This window comes from Adiantum capillus-veneris, chromosome 17 (assembly GCF_014529385.1).
Source record: "Adiantum capillus-veneris isolate H3 chromosome 17, ASM1452938v2, whole genome shotgun sequence".
Classification (NCBI taxonomy): Eukaryota; Viridiplantae; Streptophyta; class Polypodiopsida; order Polypodiales; family Pteridaceae; genus Adiantum; species Adiantum capillus-veneris.
This window is the reverse complement of record NC_140947.1, coordinates 110,878,355-110,901,297: the sequence shown is the minus strand read 5'-3', so window position 1 is coordinate 110,901,297 and position 22,943 is coordinate 110,878,355. Positions and strand designations below refer to the sequence as shown.

Here is a 22,943-nt window from a genome sequence, read left to right as displayed (position 1 = left end):
GATGCATTTTTTACAGTCCTGAGATAGAACACCAACGTACGGTGTCGTAAACCCCTCAATAGAATGGTGTTATCGTGATCACTAGGCATTTGGGGTATCCAATTGGATGGAATGTCACACTCAAAAAGGGGATTGGGTTATGCAACACTTGAATGTCAAATTGCATTATTGAAAGCTATCTACTTGGCCACTGCATGTTCGCGTGCAAATCGTTCAGAGTATTCTGATAAAGAACGTACTTGAAATTTTCGAGGGTACTCTGCTGAAGGATAGTGCCTGCTTATTCCACTACCTACATAATCTATTTATGTAAAGCCAGTTATAAGTTTTTCAGAAAAAAGAAAGCTAAGACCATAATTTCCCTGGTCGAAAATTGAAAAAAAGTGTGAGAGGAGAGATTGCTCTCTGTGGATTTGGGAACTTTGTTTGCCGCAAGCGTATAAATGCGAAGTAGGGTGAGATTATTGGTCTAAAGAAAAATGTCTGTCAGGATGTTGCAGCGCGCTCTGCGCTCTCAAGAGAACGAGAAGCAACCTCAGAGCGATCATGACCAGGGGGTGTCCTCAGAAGACGAGACTGCCCGGCGAGCTGTTGGCAATTCTTTCGATCTGCTTTGTGTCCAAGTAAGATTTATGTTTTTCTTCTACATTGCACATCCTGTTAATCGAACGATTATGATATTGGGCACACCCATTCGCACAGAACACAGAACTTTGCTGGTTTATCTCTCCACCTTGTCCAATGAGACCAAAGAGCTAGGACATGATGATCAAGGTCCCAAGTCGCCCAAGTCGGCACCTTATGCACGTGAAGCTTGCAAATCATTTTAATTCTATTCCAAGAGCTTGATGCTTCCTTTCACCATTGTTAATATTAAAGCACTCAAAGTCAGCGGTACTCTCCTGGTATTCCAATTCTGAATCCATGTCTAATTCGGAACATGTGAGTGGCGTAACTATTCCTCCTCATTTTTGCATCAACGCTCGAATACTTTTGTAGATGCATGATGCAAGCCATGATTAAGCAATCTTCAATTCCTGAGGATTGTGACGTTGAGACTTCATAACCTCTTGGTTTTGAGATGTCACGTGCACACTTCACTTGCGCTATGTGGACATGCTTCTGCTACATTCTAGCACGAGTCATTAGCTTAGGACCGAGCTTGGCACTTTGTGAGCCTTTATCAGGACGTGCATGCCGAGGCCGGTCATAGTTGCACAATTCAGTCATTCGAGCATGTAGGTAATCCAGATACTTAGATTAGATGCATATCCTCTGGTTGCACACAACATGATCATGAGCATTACCATCAGAATCCATCAGGAGCATTTTTCAATGCCCAAAACCTACTTTTTCTATTTTTGACATTTTTCACTTGTTATTTTAAAGTGCCTTCTGTTGGGAACTAGGTAGGGCAATTTTACCAAGCAAGTATATCAAGAAACCTAGCACTAGCACTTAGGAGCAGAAGAGGCAGCAGGAGCTTCGGTTCAACAAGCACCTTCTCAGTCGGCCTAGCGTTTTCTGCATCAGCAAGAGACACTAGCGTTTTTGCATCTACAAACCAGCCTTGGCGTTTTTGCATGGTAGATCAGCCTCGACGACAACAAGACACAGCAGATCAATCCTAGCGTTAGCAGATTCCACAACACCACAGCATATCAGTCCTAGCGTTAGCAGATTTCCAAGCAGACAATTTTCAGCCCTAGCGTTTTTGGTTTGCAGATCAGCCTCGACGTTTTGCAGATTTATCGTGACGGAACCTCAGTAAGCACCAGCGTTTTCAGTTTTCTGCAGTCAGACATCGCAGTAGAAGTCCCGAACCTCGCAGATCTCACCTTCTCGCAACAGATCCTCGTGGCATGGTCAGATCTACGAGCGTTTGCAGTTTCAACCCGGAAAACGCAGATTTCAGCATCTGCGTTTTCAGCGCGTCGTCATCGCATCGTCGTCATCGACATCGTCACCGACATAGCGTCAGAATTCAACAGATAAAGATTTGCAGATTTCAGCCCTTAGCATTTTCAGATTTTAGCCTGACTCGTCGTTGTCTCTCGTCGTCATCGACATCGTCGGCAAGTCCAAAGCATTGTAGAGATTTGTGCAATCAATAGTAAACCGCTCTTGCCATAGAGAGTGGGGCTTTCCGAGGAGGGTTTGACAACATTCTGGTGTCGTATTTTTCTCTCTCTATCTCTGAGTCTCAGCACCTTCATTCACAGTGTTCACCACTTTGTTTGTTTCCATTGCACTCTCTCACTAAAAGAACGGAAGGCTCTCCCTTCCGTAAGTAAAAGGAACCCTTGAGCATAGTTTGGAGCACTCATCTTGAGCAAAGTTCAACATTCACTTTCGCTGCACCTAACATTGGTATTAGAGCTTTGACAGCGTTCTGTATCACTCAAGGAAAGAACCACATAATTTTCTTTTGCTTGTTGCGGTCGCACGTAACCGAAGTCCTCTTGGGTGCGTCGATTTCTAATCGAAGAGTGACAGGCAACCCAAGAAAGAAGGGCTTGTCTAGTCTCCGCTTGTGTCTCTTTTCACTCATTGAGAGCGGACCGTGCACTTAGCGGCCGGCCAATCGATGTGAGTGGGAAAAAGCAACCTTGGTGTGAGCGCAAGGCCTCTAAGGTGTGCGCCACGAAAAAGAGAAGAGCTCGGGTTAAGAGAAGATCCTTCTCTAGTACAGATTGCAAGCTAAAGAAAAATCTCAAAACCTCAAAACCTCATGAACTCAAGACCCTCAAGAACCTCGAGACTCAAGAACCCAAGAACCCAAGACCCGCAAGAACCCAAGTTTCTCGTGAACTTAAGAACCCAAGACTTCAGTGGATGGTCGTCACCTGAAGCGGCATGGATACATTGCATGGAGGTGATGAGCATGAGGGTGGTGAAGAAGAATTTTCCCACCAGGAGGTTTTTCCGACCCTTCCCCTTTCCCATCTACGCCAAGGATTGCACTAACTCCTATGGAGGAGTTGAAGCAGTTGTTTATGGAAAGGAAGTTGAACGCGAAGAAAGAAAGGTAGCTATTGAGTGTGAGCGTGAGCAAGCGTGCTTGGCGGCCAAAGAAAGAATGGCAGCCATAGAGCATGAGCACATTGAAAGGAAGGACGCCTTGTTCCGATTCTTTTCTCAAGTGCAGGCACAGGTGCAAGAGATTCAGGAAAAGGAGACTCTCAATCTCTTCTTCTCCCAAGCATGATACACATGATTTGCATGATGATGTGAATAATATTGATGAGCATGATGATTTGAATGACAATGACAAGCATGATGATTTGTATGATGATCAAGATGTGATTTCTCACGAGCATGATGATTTGCATGATCAAGATGTGATTTTTCACAAGCATGATGCATTGCAGGATCACAACGTATTGTTCACAAGGACGATGGTTTGGTTGATACTTTTTCTAGTAAAGCTAACCTCATTGCAGATTCGATCGATCACGAAGAACCGATCTTGGCTTTCGAGTCGAGGTCCACAGCACCCTCACAGGAAGATTCGATTGATTACGAAGAAACGATCTTGGCTCTCGAGTCGAGGTCCAAAGAACCCTCACAAGAAGTATTATGTGTTCGAATGTTCGAGTGTTTCATTCGTGATCGTTTCTTGTATTTTAGTCAGCGTTTTTATGTGATCCTTTTTCATAGGCATGCCATATTGTATCCTTTTTCATAGGCATGCCATATTGTACGTTGAGTACGATTCACTCAAGAATGAGCACGGATGTATGCGTATTTCTCATGAAAAGCTGAAAAGTATGCATTCAAGGAAGTCACATTCCATGTCTCTTCTTTGGCATGACACAGTTTCCGAAAGAGCACAAGAAGGATTGAGCATCAAGCATTGGCATTTCCATTGTGATTTGCCATAGTTGATTGATTTAGATAAAAAAACAGACAAGATTCGATTCGATTGTTTGCTTGTGTTTGATGAACGGTTTGGCACTCCGTCACTTTGTTCATCTGCATTGCAAACACAGTTTGTTTGAAAAAATAGTTTTTTCCAGTCACTTTACATGGAATGGGTATGTTTATGTTTTTGTGTTGGAAGCGATTTCAGGAATTTTCATACTCGGAGATTCTTGAAGAAGGTAGACGCATGATTGTTTATGTTTTTGTGTTGGAAGTGGTTTCAGGAATTTTCATACTCGGAGATTCTTGAAGAAGGTAGACGCATGACTATAGACGAAGTTGAAGCATTGAAGGAGCCATAGAAGACTTTGTGTCGCTTTTGGCGCGGCCCAAAGAAGCAAGCGCTTGCAGACCTATATGAAGTTCAAGTATCGCACGACCCCACGCATTAGAGTGGACCGGCGATTAGTCCTTTACAGGATTCCAGACGCTGTTGGCGATCTCCCTCAATGCCATACAGTTTGGTACCAGTACCTCTCTTTGAAAAGGAGGGGATATCATGTGCACATTTAACCCTATGTGTACGTGGACAAGCTACTTCATGACATGGGTTTCGTTCAATCTAGCCTAGGAAGTGATCTGGCACTTTTGTGAGTGTGTTCGCAGACCGTGCATGTCTAGACACTTAGATTAGATGCATATCCTCTGGTTGCACAATGCATTTAGCCTATTTTCCCTATTTTTGACATTTTTCACTTATTATTTTTAAGTGACTTTCCAACAAAAGTAGGTAGGGCAATTTTGCTAAGTTAATATATAAGCAAACCCAAGTTAGCACTTTCTGGCAGAAGAGGCAGTAGGAGCACCGCTCAACAGGCACCTTCTCAGCAGGACCCCAAAGGCTTCTAGCGTTTTTGCTCCACAGCATCTTGGCTAGCGTTTTTGGACAAGACACCACAGATCAGCCAGTGTTTTGCATCTGCAAAGCCACGGCGACAAGACCACAGCAGATCAGCCTAGCGTTTTTGCATCTGCAGAATCCCGGCGATAGAAACTCCATTTTCAGCCCTAGCATTTTTGCATCTGCCAGCAACCTCAACGTTTTGCAGATCTATCGCGACAAAATCAACCCTAGGATCAGCGTTTTCAGTTTTCAGCAGTCAGACATCGCAGATCAAGTCCCGAACCTCGTAGATCTCACCTTCGCGCAGCAGTTCCTCGCCGCACGGTCAATTTCTGCTATGATCACACGTGCAAGTGTATGAGACTGAGAGATAGAGAGAGAAGAGAGATACGACACCAGAGACGTAAAACCCTCCTCCGAAGGCCCCACTCTCGTCGGCGAGAGTGATCTACTTATGATTGCACAATGTGGTACAAATGGTACGCATGAGACTGATGCAAGTCTAGGCTATGTCGACAATGACGACGATGATGACGAAGTCGACCTAAGGGCTGAAATCTGCAATCTTTCTACTGCTGTCCAAAAACATTATGGGCTGAAATCTGCAAATCTTCTATCTGCTGAATTCTGACTCTATGTCGATGACGATGTCGATGGTGACGATGTGACGACGACGCGCTGAAAACTGAAAATGCTGATCCTAGGGCTGATTGTGTCGCGATAGATCTGCAAAATGCTGAGGTTGCTGGCAGATGCAAAAACGCTAGGGCTGAAAATGGAGTTTCTGCCGCCGGGATTCTGCAGATGCAAAAACGCTAGGCTGATTTGCTGTTGTCACAAATGGGAGCACATAACAATATAAAATACATTCGGATAAATAGAATTTATCACTTAATACTGAAGCCAAAGGATATAGAGAGAAATAAATAGAGAGAGAGAGAGTGAGAAGATCGACATAGTACTGGGACCAGAAGATGGGCTGGTCCCCCCCTTAAAGAGAATTCTTTATTTGGGAGAATCTTTTTACAAGCACAAGAACCGGAGAAAACCCCTCCGGTCTAATTCTCTGACTCGATGGTCGTTCCTTCTCGTAAGGGAAATCCGAGAGACGAGCTGTCAATCCTTTTTCCGTCTGTACTCGGAGTCGAGACTCCGCAGACAATTTCCGAATTCCGTTCCCGGAATTCCCAAGCGTAGGCCGAAGCCTTCTCGCTTCTCCTTCGCGATGAAGTACCTGCAAACACACACGCAAACACGCGACAACAATTCGTATGACGAATCCACAATAGATACCTGTCGCTCTTTCGCGGGAAAAGCGACTTCCGTGCTTCGTAGTCTCGCGATCTCTTGCGTTGTCTGCCGGTAGAGTCTTCTCTTGCTGGCGTTGGTAACTTCCTTTCAGTGAGGGCATGTGGTGCTTTTATAGCTCTTTGACCACGGCACAAATAGTTGCTCGCGTAGAGATCGCGGCCGTTTTTTTTTTTTTTTCTTTAATAATTTTTTTTTCGATTTTTTTTTTCTTTTTGTTCTACCCGAAATAGGGAGAGAGAATTCACTGGCTAATCTGTTGCCTTATTTATCAGATGGCTGCCCACTTATTAAATGGGCGGTCGGCTTATTTTAAAAATAGTCTGAATCTGTCCAAAAACTCAATAAAACCTTATAAGTGAAAAACAATGCTTTCATAGCACTTCCCAGGCATCCCTGGATGCAATCACATGTACGAATGCAATGCAAACATATCGTGGGAAAGCGTTTGCTCTTCCCGGAAAACTCGTTCAAATTTTTCGCTTTTTAAGAAAAGCTTCTCAGAACCCATCTTTATTCTTGTGCTTGCGTCTTTATGCGTATTCCTCTTTCCAGTTCGGATTTCCTCTCGACTGTGGATATCTCCTTTCTGATGCACCCGTCACCCACCTTGTGACGCATCAGGTCCTTTCCTACCGAACTTACGGTACAATCTCCTTCACGATGCTCTATGTCACCCATCCTATGACGCATCAGAGATGTCCGTTCTCGGATGGTTGGATACTTATTCCCGATGCTCCCTGTCACCCATCCGATGTGATGCATCAGAAGTACCCGTTCTTGGTGGCCTTACAGATATTTCCGTTCACAGTGCTCCCGTCATTACTTTGAATGACGCACTAGGAATACTCTGTACTCGCGAGTATTCCTAGTGCGTCATTCAAAGTAAATCAATTATTAGTAAATTCAAAGTCATTCAATTTAGAATTAGTTTCTTGGTGTTCCAAGCGAGAAAACCCTCTCACTTATAAATCCAATAATTCATTTAGAATTATTTTTCTGTCAGATAAAGCCAATTTAGTTGATCTGCTGTGGTCTTGTCGCCGTGGCTCTGCAGATGCAAAACGCTGGCTGATCTGTGGTGTCTTGTCCAAAAACGCTAGCCAAGATGCTGTGGAGCAAAAACGCTAGAAGCCTTTGGGGTCCTGCTAAGAAGGTGCCTGTTGAGCGATGCTCCTGCTGCCTCTTTTGCCAGAAAGTGCTAACTTGGGTTTGCTTACATATTAACTTAGCAAAATTGCCCTACCTACTTTTGTTGGAAAGTCACTTAAAAATAATAAGTGAAAAATGTCAAAAATAGGGAAAATAGACTAAATGCACTGGAAAATTTCTCTAAATGATTCTAATGGATTCTGATGGGAATTCTAATGATCATGCTGTGTGCAACCAGAGGATATGTATCTATACCAAGTGAGTGGGCATGCACGGTCTACGAATAGACTCACAAAAGTACCAGATCACTTCTAAATCTAGACTGATTGGACTGACTGAACCTTGATCATGCTGTAGCTTGTCCACGGACACATAGGGTTGGATGTGTCACGTGACATCCCCTCCTTTTCAAAGTGAGGTACTGGTATTGAACTGTATGGCGTCGAGGGAGATTGCCAATAGCATCCGGAATCTTGGAAGAGACTCTTCGCCGGCCCACTCTGATGTGTGGGTCGTGCGGTACTTGAACTTCATAAAGGTCTGCAACGCTTGCTTCTTTTGGCTGCGCCGAAAGCGACAGTCTTCTGTGGCTCCTTCAATGCTTCAACCTCGTCTAGAGTCGAGCTTCTTCCATCTTCAAGAATCTCCATGGCTGAAAAATCCTGAAACCATTTCCAACACAAAAACATGAACATACCCATTCCATGTAAAGTGAATGGAAAAAATCTTGTCTTCCTCAAAGACTGTGCATGCAATGTAGATGAACCAATAGACGGAGTGCCAAACCGTTCACCACACACACGCAAACAATGAGATCGAATCTTTCTCTTATGATCTAGAGCAATCAAATGTGGCAATTCACAACGGAAATGCCCATGCTTGGTGCTCATACTTTCATGTGCTCTTTCTAAATGTGTCATTCCAAGGAAGAGACATGGAGTGTGATGTCCTTGAATGCATACTTTTCAACTTTTCATGAAAAATCCGCATACATTCGTGCTCATCCATGAGAGAAACGTGCTTAATATACAATATGTCATGCCTAGGAAAGGGATCACATAACGACGCTGACTAAAATACAGGAAACGATCACGAATGAAACACTCGCACAATGCGTGTGTATCAATCATGCGAACACATAATACTTCTTGTGAGGGTTCTTTGGACCTAGGCTCGAGAGCCAAGATCGGTGCTTCCTGAAGGGGTGCTTTGGACCTAGGCTCCAGAGCCAAGATCGGTTCTTCGTGACTGATCGAATCTGCAATGAGTTTAGCTTCACTAGAGAAAGTGTCAACTAACACATCATCCTTGTAAACAATCACATCATCTTCATGCAACTCATCATGCTTGTGAGAAATCATATCTTGATCATGCAAATCATCATGCTCATTATTATCATCCAAATCATCATGCTTATCATTGTCATTCAAATCAGCATGCTTATCATCATTATTCAAATGATCATGCAAATCATTGTCATTCAAATCATCATGCAAATCATGTGTGTCTTGCTTTGGAGAAGAAGAGACTGAGAGAGTCTCCTTTTCCCGAATCTCTTGCATCTGTGCATGAACTTGAGAAAAGAGTCGCAAGAACTCTTTCATGTGTTGGTCGCTCTTTTCTTTGATGGCTTTGTTCTCGCGATCAAATTCTGCTTGACTTTCTTTGATCTCGCGATCCAATTTGGCTTGTCTTTCTTTGTCTTCCAAGTCGTACTTACGCTCTATGGCTGCCATGCTTTCTTTGTATTCACGATCTATGGCTGCCATTTCTTCTTCGTGGGCCTTTCTTTTTGCTTCTCTTTCTTCGCGTTCTAACTTTCTTTCCAGAAACAACTGCTTCAAAGCCTCCATAGAAGTTAGTGCAATCCTTGACGTAGATGGGAAAGGGGGAGGGTCGGAAAAACCTCTTGGTGGGGAAAATTCTTCTTCGCCTCTCTCATGCTCATCACCTTCAAGCGAAGTATCCATTCCGCTTCGAGTGATGACATTCCACTAAAGTCGTGGGTTCGTGTGGGTTCTTGTGGTCTTGGGTTCTTAAGTTTACGAGGAACTTGGGTTCTTGGGGGTCTTGGTTCTTGGGTTCTTGAGTTCTTGAGGTTCTTGCGGGTCTTGAGGTTTTCTTTGCTTGCAAACCGTGTTCAAGAAGGATCTTCTCTTCACCCGAGTTCTACTCCTTTCCGCGGGCGCACCCCTTATTGCGCTCACACCAAGGTTGCTTTTTCCCACCTCACGTCGATTGGCCGGCCGCTAAGTGCACAGGCCGCTCTCAATGAGTGGAAAGAGGCACAAGGGGAGGCTGGACAAGCCCTTCTTTCCTGGGATTCCTGTCTCTCTTCAAAAACAAGATTAGGAATCGACACGCCCAAGCAAACTTGGGTTTGTGCGACTGCAACAAGCAAAAAAAATTCTTGTGATTCTTGTGGTTCTTTCCTTGAGTGATACAGAACACTGCCAAAGCTCTGATACCAATGTTAGGTGCAGCGGAATGAATGTTTGCGCTTTGCTCAAGATGAGTGCTCCGAACTGTGCTCAAGGTTCCTTTGGTTCTTATGGAAGGTAGAGCCTTCCGTTCTTAGTGAGAAAATGCTATGATCACAAACAAAGTGAATGGACACTGTGCGTGCAAGTGTATGAGGCTGAGATGATGTTGTGCTAATTCTTTCTATCTTTGTGGTGCGTATGCCCTATCAACTACCTCATTTTTTGTGCTAATTTTTCCGATTTAATGTTTCTTTTAGTGCTAGGCTTCATTATGGCTGAGTCTGCCCTTGATCTCCGGAGTCATGACAGAAACTCAGTATGCTGAATTATGTGTTGATGTATGCTCATGTGTGTGTGGGTGTGGCTTGTGTTGTGTTTGGGAGCATATGTTAGTACCTAGTTCTACACCCACTATTGGGCACTGACGACGTTAGTGGGGATGTCGTGGTATTTAGTCAATGCTACACATGATGAGCTGATGGTTATATTGTCTTGTGGGTGACTACCATGGGTCTATACCTTGCACTTTCCTTAATAGGTGAATCTAGGCTTATCTTGGATTCATCTAGGTATATGTATGAGATTGAGAGAGAGAGAGAGAAGAGAGATACGACACCAGAGACGTTGTAAAACCCTCCTCCAAAGGCCCCACTCTCGTCGGCGAGAGTGGTCTACTTACGATTGCACAATGTGGTACAAATGGTTTGCATGAAACTGATGCAAGTCTAGGCTATGTCGACGATGATGACGATGATGACGAAGTCGACCTAAGGCTGAAATCTACAATCTTTCTACTGCTGTCCAAAAACGTTATGGGCTGAAATCTGCAAATCTTCTATCTGCTGAATTCTGACTCTATGTCGATGACGATGTCGATGGCGACGATGCGACGACGACGCGCTGAAAACTGAAAACGCTGATCCTAGGGCTGATTGTGTCGCGATAGATCTGCAAAACGCTGAGGTTGCTGGCAGATGCAAAAACGCTAGGGCTGAAAATGGAGTTTCTGTCGCCAGGATTCTGCAGATGCAAAAACGCTAGGCTGATCTGCTGTGGTCTTGTCGCCGTGGCTCTGCAGATGCAAAACACTGGCTGATCTGTGGTGTCTTGTCCAAAAACGCTAGCCAAGATGCTGTGGAGCAAAAATGCTAGAAGCCTTTGGGGTCTTGTTGAGAAGGTGCCTATTGAGCGGTGCTCCTGTTGCCTCTTCTGCCAGAAAGTGCTAACTTGGGTTTGCTTATATATTAACTTAGCAAAATTGCCCTACCTACTTTTGTTGGAAAGTCACTTAAAAATAATAAGTGAAAAATGTCAAAAATAGGGAAAATAGACTAAATGCACTGGAAAATTTCCCTAATTGATTCTAACGGATTCTGATGGGAATTCTGATGATCATGCTGTGTGCAACCAGAGGATATGCATCTATACCAAGTGGCTGGGCATGCATGGTCTACGAATAGACTCACAAAAGTACCAGATCACTTCTAAATCTAGAATGACTGGACTGACTGAACCCTGATCATGGTGTAGCTTGTCCACAGACACATAGGGTTGGATGTGTCTCGTGACATCTAGGGTGGAATTCCGCCACTCCGTGTCGTGTGTTGTCTCTCTCTCTTTCAGTTCAGTTGTTATTTGAAGTGCTTAAAGTTGTTCAGTCTATTCTTTTCTATTGGCACGTGGTGCTCGCCTTGTGACAGTGGTATCAGAGCATCAGACGTGTGCTTTTCTGAAAGCATACCGGTCCTACAAAAGAGCAGACAAAGCTATTGGAATTTTATTTGAGGTATCTTCGCCCTCCAACCCAGACTTATTAGCCACTCCCACCCTTACTTCATCGCGCATCGAGCGCGCTCCCGTCTTCACCGCTCATGTCTTACAGGGCATAAGCCATAAAGATCACTTACAAGAGAAGGATCCAGATTTGTTTGGAGTCGTTTTTCTCAGAAGCAGTGCCATGCAGATGTTGATGTTTATATCTACCAAGCCGCACACTTCCAAGGACTTGGCAAGCTTTCAAGAAAATTTTTGCCCGAAGTTATATGATATCTGACATTTCCTTCGGAGTGCAACTTCTGGTAGAGTGGGGTATCCTGAAATGCTTGCCATGGAAACCCTAGCAGATTATAACTTAAAATTTCTCGACATCTCCTAGTAGATGCCTCTTCACGAGCAGATGACCTTGGAGGTTTAGTGCGATTGCTATCTTGGGACTACCATCGCCGCCAAAGCAACACTGTTTGTCCAAGAGCTGACGGACCATGCTGTGCTTAGCTACGACCTTATGGAATGAACTTAACCCTAATTTTTGGTGCAGGTTTCAGGATGGAAAGTCAATTGACTTTTGAGCTCGGCTGATGTCGAGATTGCTTTTTAAGTGAGTTTTGTTTGATATTGTTTGGTGGTCCTGTTTGGAATTTGTTTAAAATGGATGGTATTTGTTTTGAACCTGTTTTGGTGCCGATTTGAATTGTTTGACTCTGGTTTGATACTGGTTTCAATGATTGGTGATTTTACTCCCGGATGGAGAAGTGAGAAATACTGTTTTGGTATTGTTTGAACCTCAGAACGACGCAAGCCGATGCCTGGGGAGCGTTTCGTTGTATGATTGAAAACCTCTGAACGACGCAGGCCGATGCTTGGGGAGCGTTTGGTTGTATGCTTGTAAAATAATTGTTGTTGTGACTCCCGGCCCGGACCTGGATGGTTATGCGGGAGGAGTATTAAGAAGTCTGAGCAGTGGTTACTCTCAGCACCTCCAAACGACGCAGGCTACGGTCTGGGGGGTGTTAGGTTGTAAAAGGCCTCTATCTCTCCCGGCTCGGACCTTTTTAGGTTATGCGGGAGGAGTGATGAGAAAGTCGTTGAATATCTCCCGGCCCGGACCTTGTTAGGTTATGCGGGAGGAGTGTTCATCGGCGACTTTATGTTTCTATGTCTTGTAACATGCATATGTGAGCATTTGTGTTGCATTGTGATGTGCCAATTACTGAATATTCCTAATTGGATGAGATTGCCTGGGTATGTAATTTTTTAGTGCATCAAGACACCCTTGGAAGATCAGTACGGTTTGGGTGTGATGGCTAATTTTACTATGCCGGAATATCAAGAGTTCCGATCAAAAGAGCCGAAAGGAGAAGCTAACTCCTTGATCAAAAGAGCCGAAAGGAAAAGCTAACTCCTTGATCAAAACAACCGAAATGAGAAGCTAACTCCTTGATCAAAAGAGCAGAAAGAAGAAGCTAACTCCTTAATAAAAAGAGCAAACTGATTGTCCCTCGGAATTTTTTTTTGAGCTAACGTGAGTTGTTTTGCAGATATGCTGTAATCGCGGACGATTATTGTCTTTCAAGAAGGGGAGATGTAACAAACTGTTGACGTGTCAAAGCCCTGAAGAAGGGAGCCAACTTGCAGATGTCGGCCGAGGGGCCTAAACCCTAAGAAGAACAAGTAACAGAAGAAGTTCTACCAACTTATGGGGACCCCGTTCGATGGGGACCCAAGTGACACAAAGGATTAAAATAAAGCAGGACCTGCACACGCAAAAACTAATGACGTGGCAGATTTCCGAAAATTGCGTTGTCATGATGATGTGGCAGGCTGTACGGATTTCCGCGTTTTGCACTGACTGATGACGTGGCAGGCTATACGGTTTCAGTAAATTACGATGGCAGCTTTTGGTATTGCTTTTTGTACCAGAAGCTTTTGAGTTTGAAAGGCTTTTTACTGTAACTGCTTTTTAGGCCAAGGGCCTTTAAATATGAGGTTAGGGCTCATTCTTTGGCATGCTTCCTAGAGAAGGTGCATAGTTTGGAGTACCGGCTTGTATTGTGTTGATGCAATATATAGAAATATTGAAAGGGGCGCCGGTTTGGGGCCAATACTTTCTGGGGTGGAATTCCGCCACTCCGTGTCGCGTGTAGTCTCTCTCTCTTTCAGTTCAGTTGTTATTTGAAGTGCTTAAAGTTGTTCAGTCTGTTCTTTTCTATTGGCACGTGGTGCCCGTCTTGTGACAAAGATGGACAAAGCTCTTGAGAAGAAGATGAACCAGACAATGAAAGGCTTGAAGCACTCTTGGAAGAAGAGGAAATTGGCGGATTCCTCTGGTTATTTGGGCTGGAAGTCGAGTTTTGAGGTGGCAAGCAGATCCAAGAAGCGTACTCATTTCAAGGATGATTCAGATTTTTCTTTGTCTTCAGAGAGTTCCTACAGTTCGTCGTTCTCTAGTTCCAGAGAGGATGAGAAAAGACGGAAGAAGCGGAGAAAAAGCAAGAAAAGCAGATTTCTGAAAAAGTCTAGAAGGCATGGGAGGCCATCTAGCAATTTGGAGGAGGAGAGTTTGTCCTCTTTTGATAGTGAACAGATGAGCAAGAAGACTAAGGAGTTCAAGGAATGGGTCAAGCCGTCAGGTTTGAGACATTTTCAAGCTACCAGGACACCCATCGAGCCCTCGAGTTTGTACAACAGGTTGATGTTGCCTTCTCTGGAGGTCCGTTCACAGAACACTCCAAGGTGCGAAGGGCGGCATCTTACTTGAAAGGAATTGCATAGACATGGTGGTCTACTCTGTTGTTACGCAGAGAAGCACCTGTGACATTAAAATTCAAGAAAATTTTCACGTCAACTTGGATATCAGACGAATATGAAAGTGATGTCATCACGGCTTGGCATCACTTGAGAATGACTAAGAAAGATACATTAGATGACCATTGCCATAGGTTTTGGGATACTTATTTGCCAATGTCACAGATTGCCTAGATTGAATAAAGTCACTAATTTCTCTTTGAGATTTTAGGGTTGTCACGTGACACATCCCAACCCTATGTGTCTGTGGACAAGCTACACCACAGCAGGGTTCAGTCAGTTTAGATTAGCAGTGATCTGTCACTTTTGTGAGTCTATTCGTAGACCGTGCATGCCCAGTCACTTAGCATAGATGCATATCCTCCGGTTGCACACAGCATGATCATTGGAATTCCCATCAGAATCCATTAGCATCAGTTAGGGGAATTTTCCAGTGCATTTAGCCTATTTTCCTATTTATTGGTATTTTCACTTATTATTTTTAAGCGACTTTCCAACAAAAGTAGGTAGGGCAATTTTGCTAAGTTTCTATATAAGCAAAACCCAAGTTAGCACTAAATGGCAGAAGAGGCAGCAAGAGCACCTTGCTCAACAAGCAACTTCTCAGCAAGACCAACCCCCGCGACTACTCTGGCGTTTTCTCCACAGAAGACCTAGCGTTTTTGCATCAGATCAGCCTTGGCGATTTGTGCATAGCAGATCAGCCCCGGCGTCATCACGACACAGCAGATCAGCCTAGCGTTTTTGCATTTGCAGAACCCCGGCGACAGAAGGACCAATTTCAGCCTCTGGCGTTTTTGGATTTCAGCAGCAAATTAAGACCGGCATTATTCACCTAAAGTGTAGCAGATTCAGCCCGTAAAGACCATCAGTTTTCAGCCCTAAGAAACCTCATTTTTCAGCCAAGAAAACGCAGCCAAAACAATCATTTTCAGCCACCGAAACAGTCCCGAAATTCAGCGAATAGAAGATCTCAGATTTCAGCCGTCGTCGTCGTCGTCATCGTCACCGTCGTCGTCGTCGGCATAGACCAAGTTGCATAGTCCATTGCATACACATTGTACACCTTTGTGCAATCAAAGGATAGACCACTCTCGCCGACGAGACTGGGGCCTTCGGAGGAGGGTTTTACAACCTCTCGGGTGTTGTATCTCTTCTCTCTCCTTCTCTCAGTCTCATTCACTTGCACGCACAATCCACTCACTTTGTTCGTGACCACAACACTCTCCATAAGACGGAAAGCTCTCTCTTTCCCTAAAGAACTAAAAGGAACCTTGAGCAATAAAGATCACTAATCTTGAGAAAATACAACATTCATTCCGCTGCACCTAACAAGGGTATTGACGGACTTACAGTATTTTGCGGAATGACTTTATAACTATGTGCACTGAATTGGAAATTTCCTTGATTGAACGGAAAACATGTGTTCTTTTATGTGTGTATTGCTAGAGACATGTAGAGAAAGATGCAATGTCTGCAACATTTTTTCTAATGAATGATTTCTGCTAGAGACCGGTGAGATCTAGATGTGATGGCTAAGTGAACGAAGAATGAATATGATTTGAACAGTGCATCTCAACATTTGCTAGAGATCGGTGAGATCTGGATGTGATGCCTAAGTGAATGAAATTCTAGTGCATCAAGATGTCTATTTGGATGAGATGACTAGATACTATTGCGAGTGCATCAATAGTTCCGGAAGGAAGAGATGGCTACACAGTTATCTGGGTGCATCAAGAGTTCTGGACAGAATGAGATGGCTAGATTGAATGATTGAAACACAAGTGTTCAGTGTGAACTAAGTGTGTGATTTGTGGACTGCATGCTATGTGGATGTATTGTCTTGTGGGGATGGTTATGGGCATGGTTTGCTTGATTGAAATGTTAAAGGATATGAATATGATAGTAACAAGATTTAGTGGATCAAGACATCCGTGAAAAGATAGTGTGGTCTGGATGTGATCGCTAAATGGTTATAATGATCAGGATTTGTCTTTGAGATCCTCGATAGAAATGTGATGATCAGTTACTGATGGCTTTGTAGAAGTGCTTGATTGGTGGAGTTTGGTGCATGAGTACATAGAGTCGGTGTCTACTACTGAAGAAAGTTTATGTCCTTTGGTTGGTTTTGCAGTCGTAATCGAGGGCAATTAAAATTCTTTCAAGAGGGGGGAATGTCACAAAGTGATGATGTGGCATGACCAATTGGAAGAGAAATGGCTTGGGAGGCTTGGAGAGGATGTGTTCGCAGGTTCAGTTCCAGGAACCTAGGACAAAGTTATGGCTCTTTGATACTTTAGTAGCCTCAGTTATGTTGTATGCGGTCACCGGTGCAGATATGGGGACCTACTGTAGGCCAAGATGGTTGGAGACGTATGGAGAGGCCCTTGGTATCTATGATCTCTCAACTGATCAGAGTCGAGGCCTCCGTACCCCACGCTATCATTCGAGCAGAGCTAGCTGCCTCTCCTATGGCGATTGAGGCACTTACCTAATCAGTCTTCTTTGTGCATAGCTTGTGGGATACTACTAGAGACAGATATGCTGGACTGGCCCTTGAGTCTTTCAAACAGTTAGCTCTTCACGGAGACACTTCATGCTGGTATGCACAGATGACTTCATGGTTTCAGATGCATGGCTTCACCATGGACAAGCTGCCCCCTTTCCAGTACTCTCTGCAGACACCCTCGATGTCTCTTACCGGGTGGAAATTACTAGACTCATTCGTCAGGACCTGATCCAGCTGGATACCAAGAGGACATGGATAGAGCTGCCACAGGAGTTGGGAACAAAGATGGCTTTCTATAGAGAGAATCTTCTCTACCTCACAGGAGATGGGTTTGTGATTCGACCCAACTACATGGATACACACGTCTCATGGTTTGCGGTGTGCCATTGGTCAGATACGCACATCCTCACATCAGTTTGGAGATTGAGACTGGTAGATTTAGAGGGATACCAGCAGACAACAGGATATGCCGCTTATGCCAGCTAGAGCCAGAGACAGAGCTACATTACTTATGTCATTGCACAATGTACTATGAGATTCGGGGCTGTTTCCACTGCTTATTCAGAGAGGGTTTTGGTCCTTTCTCTAGGGTCATGAGTTATGAGGATCAGAGATGTCTTGGGCTATATCTACTTGAGTTACACAGATATAGAGACACTTTATTGGGGAGAGCTAGAGAGAGACAGTCCTAGAGACAGATTACAGATTTCTTTTCACTAGATATGGGACAACTAGAGGAGCAGCCATCACTGCAGAGCTCGGCCCACACTCATTCGACCACTGTCGGCACTCTCATCGACCGAGCACTAGAGCTACGGAGATCCAGACGGCCACGATTGAGGAGAGGGGCTACACAACATTGTCGGAGACTACAACAGAGGATTCGAGCCATATTCTCTCGACATCCAGAGTGCAGATGAGGATGGATTCTAGTAGTAGTAGTATTTTTGTACCCAGACATGGTATCAGATTCACAGTTTTGTAACAGTTTGGTCTCATAGGTCATTTTTGGCCTTTTGAAGAGGTTAATATAACATTTCATCTCTCTCTCTCTCTCTCTCTCTCTCTCTCTCTCTCTCTCTCTCTCTCTCACGCTTCCGCACACGTGCACTCTCACACTCTTATGCTACTTCATTGACCCTTGGGATCTCAGGTGCTGTCGGTAATGACCTTTGATTTCAGCGATTTCTGCGGGAGTTTTTGCCTATATAGTCCTTGAAATTGAACCTCAGCAGCCATATTTCAATTTTGGGCACATTTCAGCCTCTGTTCTGGAGTTAAAAATTTCAAGTGTAAGATAACAAAAGTTTGGGATTGTGCAAGTCTCTCATTTTAATTTTGGTGTTGCAATAAGCTTGGTTGGTGTTGTAGTTATCACCACTCTTGCATAATTGTGTGGAATAGTGTCTTAAATGTGTGTACGCTTATTTTGGTCACATGTGCACAGATACATGTCCGTTGTAGGCTATTTTTTACGAACACGTCTAACAAGGATGGAATCAACGCTATTGGCAGCAAGAAGCCCGACAAGGACAAGTTCCATGCTTGGAAGTTTAGAATGACCAATTCCTATTGAGTAAGGAAGTACATTAAAGGTGAAGATGCACTAGTGTTGCTTAAGGAGTCCTCCTCCTCAACAGCTAAAAGCCTTCAAAGATTGGAATTTGGGAGCAAGGAAGATCATGTAATAGTTGTCTATCAATGTCGAGAATACCATGATATCTATGTCGAGAATACCATGATTAGGCATATACAGGATGCCAATTTCCCAAGGAGGCGTGGAAGAATTTAATAATAAGGTAAGGCAGCTGCAGTGGAAGACAAATCTCAACATTGTGAAGAAAATGGGCTTGTCAGTGAATGGCTATGTTTTGAAGATTAAGGTGTGCACCATTGAGGAACAATTGGTCCTCTCATCCGGCCCGCTTTGCTATCGACAAGAAGAATCTCACTTTGCTAGGTGACTAGACCGGACAGAAAGAGGACAGCTAGAGTCGAGCTGGATTCACGGTGCGAATCTGGGGTTGACGTGGCACCCATATGGACGTGCTGACGTGACAATTGGGGGTTGGAGGTTTCTGGTGGAGAAAGGAGAGGAGCACTATTCTTCAAAGATGGACCGAAGAAAGAGATGGCATTCATTGATAGCAACTGCTTTTGATGGAAACTTGTAAAAGTTGGGCCATAGTGCCTTCAAATACGAGGCCTTGGGGGAGGCTCTGCGCACTTGCAAGTTTGTGCAGTGGTAGAGAGGCTCTCCCTAGCAGTCTTATTTGCGACGATTGAGTCAATGAGGGAGTACCGCAAGCCTGCAAAGGGTGCCTACCATATGCATAGTAACATGGAACGGCGGGTCGAGGTCGGGAACGGGGACGAGACGACAAAAGTTAGGGAACGGGGACGGGGGCCGGAACGGCAAAAAAGAAAGAAGAGTTTTTTTCGCATTTTTTGACTACACACATGCCACACACACACAGCATCACTTTGACCACAAATTTACACTAAATAGACCAAAGAACATGGACGCAAAATGTGTTAATAAAACATCGAGAAATGAGGACCCAAAGGGTGGATTTTATATCCATTGGGGTGCTTCAAAGTTCAAAATATTGGCTGTTGGAGAGGAACTGGCCGTTAGAAACAATCAGGTTTTCAAATTTTAAAAAAAGTTGACTGTTTGTGATTGCCGTTCCTTGCCGTCCCCGGGACTTTTTGCGTGCGTTCCCACCTGCAGGCAATTTGCCGTCCGTCCCTACCCGTCCCAACCCGTCCCGGAATCGGGCGTCCCCCGTCCCTAGGTTCCGTCCCCTCCGTCCCCTCTTACTATGACCATATGGCCAGTGCATTTGAGTGGGGAACTCCGCTCCTTTCTGTCTTGTATCCTATGGTTAGTTCTCTTTAGTCCAAGTATTCTATTGTTTCAGTTTAGTTCGTGGTGGTGTTCTTCTGTTTCACTACCTAGTCAATGACTTGCCATTTATACGTTTAGCGTTACAAGGCACCTTTTTCTCTTACTAAATATTCTCCCCCATGCTTGTGTACATATCTCGCTCCAGGCTATCTTATCTCTGTACTTGCATACTAAGTAGCATTATCTCCATGTGTGTCTGCACGTGCACGTGTGTGTGTGCATGTGTGTGTGTCGCTTGCTTCTTTTACCCTAACCCTAGACTGAACACGTTTGTTCCAATTATTTTCTCTGCGCTAACTTCTTGTTTTTGATGTGAGAGATGTTTATTTAAGACCAAGTTCCATTTTCATTGAGATTCGAGTGTTACGGTGGTTTTGAAGGATGAGCTGGAAGAGGCTGAGGAGGAAGACAGCAGCAACAACCATTTGGAGAATGTAAAGCCAGGCTTACCTCAAGACTCAGTAAAAAAAAAGAAGAAGAAAAAGAAAAAAGGGAAGAAAGTTGCAGCACCAGAAAAACCAGAAGAGGATGATGTTGACCAGCTTCTAAAGAGTTTCTCTTTGAGTCGAAAGGAAGATGATTCAAAAGCATCAACATCAAATGGAGTCGGTGTCAACTCTGCAGACATATTATCTGTTGACACCAGGCAGTTAAGGGCTGAAGATGAGTTGAAGCGCATTTTTGGATCCAAGGTAATCAATGCCGTGGAGCGTGATGCTATCAGTAATAGTTATGGAGGTTTAAGGAGGAGGCAAGGATTACGCCAGAAGGTGGGCAGGGGAAACTTTATGAAGAAAACTACTCTTGTGACACCTAGAGAGGTGTGGCCTTTCTGGGATGACAGTATCTCTATGGAGCTGACACACATAAAAGATGGACTGCAGTTTTTCAAGTTCGTACCTTGAACTTCTCAATTTGTCTCCTCACGAACTTTTGCTCACAATTCTAACGCTTTTCTTGCAGGTACAATTATTCACCTTCCTATATGGAGACGCAAAAGAAGTATCAAATGTTGAGCGCTTTTCATGACCCAAATAGCATAGCAATGTTGCTAGCTCAGCAACCTTTCCATTTGGATTCTCTCTTAGCTTTAGCCGAGTTGTGCAAGCAGCTGGGAGATTATCAACTGTCAGTTGAATGGCTTGAGAGATGTCTTTTTGGCCTGGAGTGTGCGTGGCATCCTTCATTTAATCCTTTCAATGGTTCATGCAAGTTACCTTTCGAACATGATACAAACAAGAATTTCTTTTACTCGCTATCTAAGCACATGCTGCATTTGGGTAGACGTGGTTGTCACCGATCAGCTCTTGAGGTTTGCAAGCTTCTCCTCAATTTGGATGCTGATGACCCACTTGGGGCACTCTTTTCAATAGATTACTTTGCTCTGAGGGCAGAGCAGTATGAGTGGTTGGAGCGCTTTGCTGACTGCTACAACATGGATAGCTCGCTTCGGCTTCTTCCAAATTTTTCATTTTCCTTGTCTGTGGCAAGATTTTATCTTGAGCAAAGGCAGGCAGCGACCGATTCAGGCAAGGAGAATGAGGTGATAGCCTCTAGAGAGCTTCTGAAGCAGGCATTGCTGCTTCATCCTGCTACTCTTCATAAACTGGTAGATAAAGCCCCTATTAAAGAGGATGCTGAATGGGGAAGAATTTTGAGGCATCCACATTTTAAGAGAGCTACTTCAGGAGGACCTAGTTTGGAGCACTTGATAAATCTGTATGCGGAAAGAAATCACTTAATTTGGAGGCTTCCGGAATTGCAGGTTCAACTGAAAAAAGCAGCAATATCTGTAATTGAAGCAGCAGACGATGATACTGGAGAAGTGGAAAACTGGGCTTGTGTTCGTCATGAGACGTTCTTGTCAGAGCATAATGAGTAAGTTGTATGCAAGAAGTTTCAACTTACTGGTTCATTTGGTAATTTTTATGCTAATCTGATTTCTCTGCTTTGCTAGGTACAAGCATCTTCACCTTTCCGAGTTTTCTGATACTGCACCACCAATGCCACCAGAAGAGCTTCAGAATATGATGTTGCATGGTGGTGGAGAGGTAAACGATGCTGATAGACAGTTGGCTCTTGCCGAATTGGAGGGGCGCAATGGATTCCGAGTATTTTTGGAGTCTCTTTTACCTTGGAATGTCGTTGGTGCTGATCTGCGTGGTCAAGATGTTGATGACTTGGTTGCAGGAAGAGAATCGGATGCTGAGGAAGAAGATTAGTGAGATTGAATGCAAGAGCTTTCAGGATTGTGGCCATCTTAGAGAGATACGAGGTGTCTGTTTTCCAAGAAGCTTAGTTAAATGCCTTGTATGCATGTGGGGTTGGTTGCCATCTCAAAGATGTATACTCTGTCTTGTATGCAGACTCTGCATGCTTTAAGATGTGTTCTGCAAGATTTTTCATGAATTGTTGCAGTCTCACTCCGACCCAACCAAAAAATCTAACAGATTTAGTGATTTCACAAATGCGATGCTCTCACAATGTGCTTGTGGCTCTAAACATGATGTAGTTCCGTTGTACTCTCCTTACTGATTCTTATTGTTGACACGAGAGAGAGAGAGAGAGAGAGAGAGAGAGAGAGAGAGTTGTTTTATTATCGTCCTTGGAGATCAAATATGACCTATGGCAAAAGATATATGTGGTGCACATTGTGTTACGAGAAGGGCCTTCTATTGTTTCAAAGGGCCTTCTCAAGAGATAGCTATCCTCGAGTCTTCACCATGTGCCTTTTAAAACAACTCACTTTTTTTTTTTTTTTTTTTTGTAAATATAATGAGTGGGAAACCTCAAAGTGAGGAAAACCTACCAAAAAGATCCTGCACAAGGAAAGGAACACAGAAGTGTTTGGTTGTACAAAATAACTAAAAGCATTTACAGGAAAATCATATCTCTACGATGATATCACCAACTTCCAAGGCGAGCTCTAAAGATTGCCCAAGAGAAAGCTTAGAGAACGAGAAGGGATCTGCATGAATGCGATGGAACATATAGCCATTACGATGTTTCCATAGGGTCCAATAAGCCCAACGCCAAGCGTAGCAATGGCGACAAGAAAATGCCAAATGCCCAAAACCATTTTTAGAATATTGTCGCGGGAAAATGGAGTGGCATACACGTGGATATACGGCAAAGGAAAGTTGGAGTAACGCAACAATTGACGAACATCCTCTTCCGCAATCGAGCAACAAACACAAGAAGGGTAGATACAGCGCGTCCTAAAAAAAG

General features: G+C 44.0%; 1 protein-coding gene across 1 annotated transcript; it reads left to right on the top strand.

Annotated features, from left to right (window-relative positions):
* The first annotated feature begins 372 nt into the window (after positions 1-372).
* Positions 373-22,263, top strand: LOC147437873 (transcription factor-like protein). Its single transcript, XM_086487303.1, has 4 exons — positions 373-623; positions 20,096-20,607; positions 20,679-21,593; positions 21,673-22,263. The coding sequence occupies exons 1-4, from the start codon at positions 480-482 to the stop codon at positions 21,935-21,937; spliced, it is 1,836 nt and encodes a 611-aa protein (XP_086343429.1). The 5' UTR covers positions 373-479; the 3' UTR covers positions 21,938-22,263.
* The last annotated feature ends 680 nt before the right edge of the window (positions 22,264-22,943 follow it).

Excerpts from the sequence above, each read along its gene's own strand:
- LOC147437873 (XM_086487303.1), top strand. The coding sequence starts at position 480 with ATGTCTGTCAGGATGTTGCAGCGCGCTCTGCGCTCTCAAGAGAACGAG. Across the intron at positions 624-20,095 it reads TCGATCTGCTTTGTGTCCAA|GATGAGCTGGAAGAGGCTGA; the intron begins GTAAGATTTATG and ends GTGGTTTTGAAG. Across the intron at positions 21,594-21,672 it reads TTCTTGTCAGAGCATAATGA|GTACAAGCATCTTCACCTTT; the intron begins GTAAGTTGTATG and ends CTGCTTTGCTAG.